This window comes from Chiroxiphia lanceolata, chromosome 5 (assembly GCF_009829145.1).
Source record: "Chiroxiphia lanceolata isolate bChiLan1 chromosome 5, bChiLan1.pri, whole genome shotgun sequence".
Classification (NCBI taxonomy): domain Eukaryota; kingdom Metazoa; phylum Chordata; class Aves; order Passeriformes; family Pipridae; genus Chiroxiphia; species Chiroxiphia lanceolata.
In genome coordinates, this window is record NC_045641.1 from 44,940,229 (window position 1) to 44,943,974 (window position 3,746).

The 3,746-nt window shown below is 48.6% G+C and overlaps 1 protein-coding gene across 1 annotated transcript; it reads right to left on the reverse strand.

Annotated features, from left to right (window-relative positions):
• Positions 1-630: 630 nt before the first annotated feature.
• Positions 631-3,483, reverse strand: BTG1 (BTG anti-proliferation factor 1). The gene is made up of 2 exons (XM_032688495.1): positions 3,096-3,483; positions 631-1,913 (listed from the first exon to the last, which is right to left on the reverse strand). Exons 1-2 carry the CDS (start codon positions 3,241-3,243, stop codon positions 1,549-1,551), a joined length of 513 nt encoding a protein of 170 aa, XP_032544386.1. The 5' UTR covers positions 3,244-3,483; the 3' UTR covers positions 631-1,548.
• Between the last annotated feature and the right edge of the window lie 263 nt (positions 3,484-3,746).

Consider the following 3,746-nt stretch of genomic DNA (forward strand, 5'->3'; position numbering starts at 1 on the left):
AACTCCACATCATTCATTAACTCCGAATACACATAATTATGGGCTTCTCACTTAGCCTCAGCCAACCTTTTAAGTTTGGGAAAAAAGATCTACATACCTTTTGTTGAATCCAATCTTAATGATTTCTAAAGTGAAAGTCTTGCATCTGAAGAAAGCAAAAGGCAGCAAGCTGCTCTTAAGGCTAAGGGACACTTCTCCCAGAAACTCTTATTGAGCAGGGAATCCATCAGGGAAGAACTGTGAACTTGTGAGCAAGTAGGTCAAAATGGACATTTAGGTTTGCTATATCCTTCATCAGGAAGCCAAGTAAACTTTAATCCTCTGGATTTATTCAAGTCATCTTTGGTGGATGTTATTTCTGTACCTTTTCCTTATATCCTGGAATTACTGGCCCTGGAGTTATTTCCACATTGACTGATTTTAAAAGGTTTAAAGTGACACGTACATCATTGTGTTCCCCTGAACTTCCCAAGCATTAATATATGAGGTCTTCATTAATCCAGTCTGTACCAAGTGTTCCCTAGCATCAGGATGCCATTGATGTTCTTAAGTCTTTAAGGTACCTATTTTATTTCTACTGTGAGACAAAAATAATTTAACTGATCCTATGTAATCACGACAAGAGATTAATTAAAATGCCAAGATAGGAAACAATTTATTATAGAGAGAAGAAAAATTTCTCATCCAAAATATAGAAATCTGTACAACTTTGCCACAATCAATATACATGAACTGTACAAATTTACACCAGTTCATAATTTACCAAATAAAAGATGACTAACAAAGTTCACAAAATAGATGGTGGTTTGTGGAAAAGACTTTTACCCAATTAAGAACAAGGAAATTACAAACCAGACCTCCACTTTCTAAAAATAAGAAGTTTACTCAGTCTTAGAAAACTACAAGCTAGCAAATGTACAGATAGCTGGCTGGTGCTAACACCACAGTTCAGACAGTGTCTTTATATGGTCTTTTTAAAGCCTGTTGCCATGGCAGATAATGATCACTTGCTACTTTTGAGGCCAATGTAAAGATCTGACCATTTCTCCCCAGGTCATTCTTACTAGTTTCTCTTATGTACATTTATACATATTTGTAAGTGCTAGGTAAAAGTCTGAAAAATAAAATTTCCAGTACTATGGTGTTCATAAGTCTTGTTACTGAGCTGCCAAAAATGCTAACAATTAATAAATGTAATAGTGCAAATTTACTCTGCAAGACCTACTGCAGAGAATCACTTCATAAACACAGATTGGGGTCGAAAATTGGTGTAGAAATTAAGTAAGATGTCTTGGAGAAACTGACCCTTCCTAGATCTTCTTATTCCCTAGCAAGTTGCTATCATTTTGACTCACAGGCTATTAAATCACTGAAAGGTACTGTCCAAACTATGGCACTGTCACTTTAAAGTATACCACTCTAAGGTGTGCCAGATCTTCACAGCTGTGACATGGTTTAAATTCCATAATCCATCCCCAGAGGTGCCCACCCAAAGTAAAAACCAAATTTATCCATCCATTTTAAGGTGATCCATCCACAGACTATATCTTAACCTGATACAGTCATCATATTGTAGTTTTTGGAAGGGCTAGTTCTGCCCAAGAGAAGTTCCTCCTTACAGCTTATTCTGCTGTCTACCATTTGCATGTTGGTGTTATTTTGGCTACCTCCTGCTGGTGCAGCTTCATACAGCACACAGATGGAGCCATCCTCTCCAATGCGATAGGACACTTCATACGGGTCAACCCATAGAGTGAGTTCGCTCGGAAGAAGCTGAAACAGTTCCTGACTGCTCAATCCAATCCGCTGTGCTGCCTGTCCAATGAGAGGATCCATTTTATGGTTGATCCGGATACATCGGTAACCTGATCCCTTGCATGGCTTTTCTGGGAACCAGTGGTGTTTATAATGTTCTATAAAATAAAAAACAAATATTATCCTCCTTAATTCTGTATTAAAAGATACACGCAGTAATTATTGTTCTCTTGCAAATTTCACACCTCAAGATGTTAAAAAGCTTATTATTCTACCATCAAGTGTCCTCAAAAATCACTATAACCTTTATTTCTGCTGATGATTTACATAAGCCCAGAGTCCCTTGGGAAGCACTCACATACAAAGTTACTGGTTTGTGCTACTGTATACAATGTCCACCATCTCAATGAAGTGAAATGCAACTTCCTGGTATTCACAGAAACATATATAAAAATACAGAAATGATTACATATATAGCAGAAAAACTCAAGGGTTTTGAAACTTCACAAACTAGAAAGGGAAAAAAAGCACCCTTCCAGCATCCTCTTGAGATCACATCTATGCTTAGCTCCTCACATTCCAAGAACACCCAAAAATAACTAGGGAAGGAGCCGGGCAGCATTTACCGACTGACTCAAGCTGTATTTCATCATCACTCTTCCCAGCCTGTTTTCCATGGCGAGAAACCAAGGACTTCACTTACCTCAGGAGTTTTATCCCACCCAAAACCATATCGGCCTGAGACTACTTGTAGCCACTATCAAGCCACTGGGACATAGCCTCGGGATTACAAAACCCACAGGGCAGCGAAAAAAACCTCAGTGTTTCTTCCCGACCGGAGCCGTCGGGTGGCTGAGACGCTTCCAGAAGAAAGAGGAACCAACTCACCGTCCACCGATTAATTTTACTTGACAAAAAAAAGCAACTTTGGAGTGTTTTCCCTTCTGGAAATGGGGCGATTTGAGCCCTTGGAGCGGAGCTCAAGCCCAGGATGTTCACAAGCTTTGTCTAGGGAGGCAAAGATTGCGTGTGCGTGCAGGGGGGGTGAGCTGCTTGCGCGACGCCCGAGCCCCTTTTGTCTACAGCCCGCTCCTGCCTCCCCACCGCCGGGGCCGGCTCGGCACGGGGGGGTGCCCGCAAGGGGCGAACCACGGCCGCGGAGCCCCACTCGGCCCCCGCGGCGGCTCCAGCCCCTCGGAGGGGTCGATCTGCCCTTTTGTCCCTCTCCAGCCTTCCCCGCGGGGCGCGGTGGTTCCCGCACCCCCGCCGGGCCTGTCCGAGCAGGCGGCCCCGCGGCCGAGGTGGGGGAGCGGCTCCCGCCGCGCCCGCGCCGCCCTCACCTGCCAGCAGCTCCTGCAGGCACTGGCTGAAGGTCTGCAGCTGCCGTTCGTTCATCAGCCCCTTGGTCCGCAGGAACTTGGAGATGAAGCCCACGGCCGCGGCGATCTCACGTATCATGCTGGCCCGCGTGTACAGGGCGGGATGCATGGAGGCGGCGGCGGGCGGCAGCCAGCGCTCCGGGGCGGCCGGCGCTGGGCTGGGACGGGGCACGGGGCGAGCGGCGGGACGGGTACGGGGGCGGCGCGGCTCTAACTGGGCGCAGAGCAGGCGGCAGAGCCCAGATCACATCCCGGGGGAGGCAGCCTCCGCCTCCTCTTCCTGCGGCAGGGGGGCGGCAGCAGCAGCGGCGGCCGCGGCAGCGCTCCCCGCATTTCCTGCAGCGAGGGGCGAAGAGAGCTCCTCTTCGCCCGCCGCCTCTTATAGGCGCCGTTGGCCGGAAGTGGCGTCAGGCCGCCGGGGGCGCGCCGCTGCCAATCGGGCGATCGCACCATCGTTACGGCAAGTGGGGGGGCGGGGCCGGCCGGGCGGGTGACGTAATCGGCTGTAAACAAATAGAGCCGGGCGCGCGCAGGAGGCGGTGCGCGGGCGGGGGCGCGTGTCCGCGCTGCGGGAGCCGGGTGGGCTGGGCGCGGGCGCGCGCCGGTGCGGAG

What these genes read in the sequence shown, in the direction of transcription:
- BTG1 (XM_032688495.1), bottom strand. Translation starts at nt 3,243, where the DNA reads ATGCATCCCGCCCTGTACACGCGGGCCAGCATGATACGTGAGATCGCC. An exon ending in CCTGCAGGAGCTGCTGGCAG is followed by an intron (nt 1,914 to 3,095) that starts GTGAGGGCGGCG and finishes TTTATTTTATAG; the next exon opens with AACATTATAAACACCACTGG.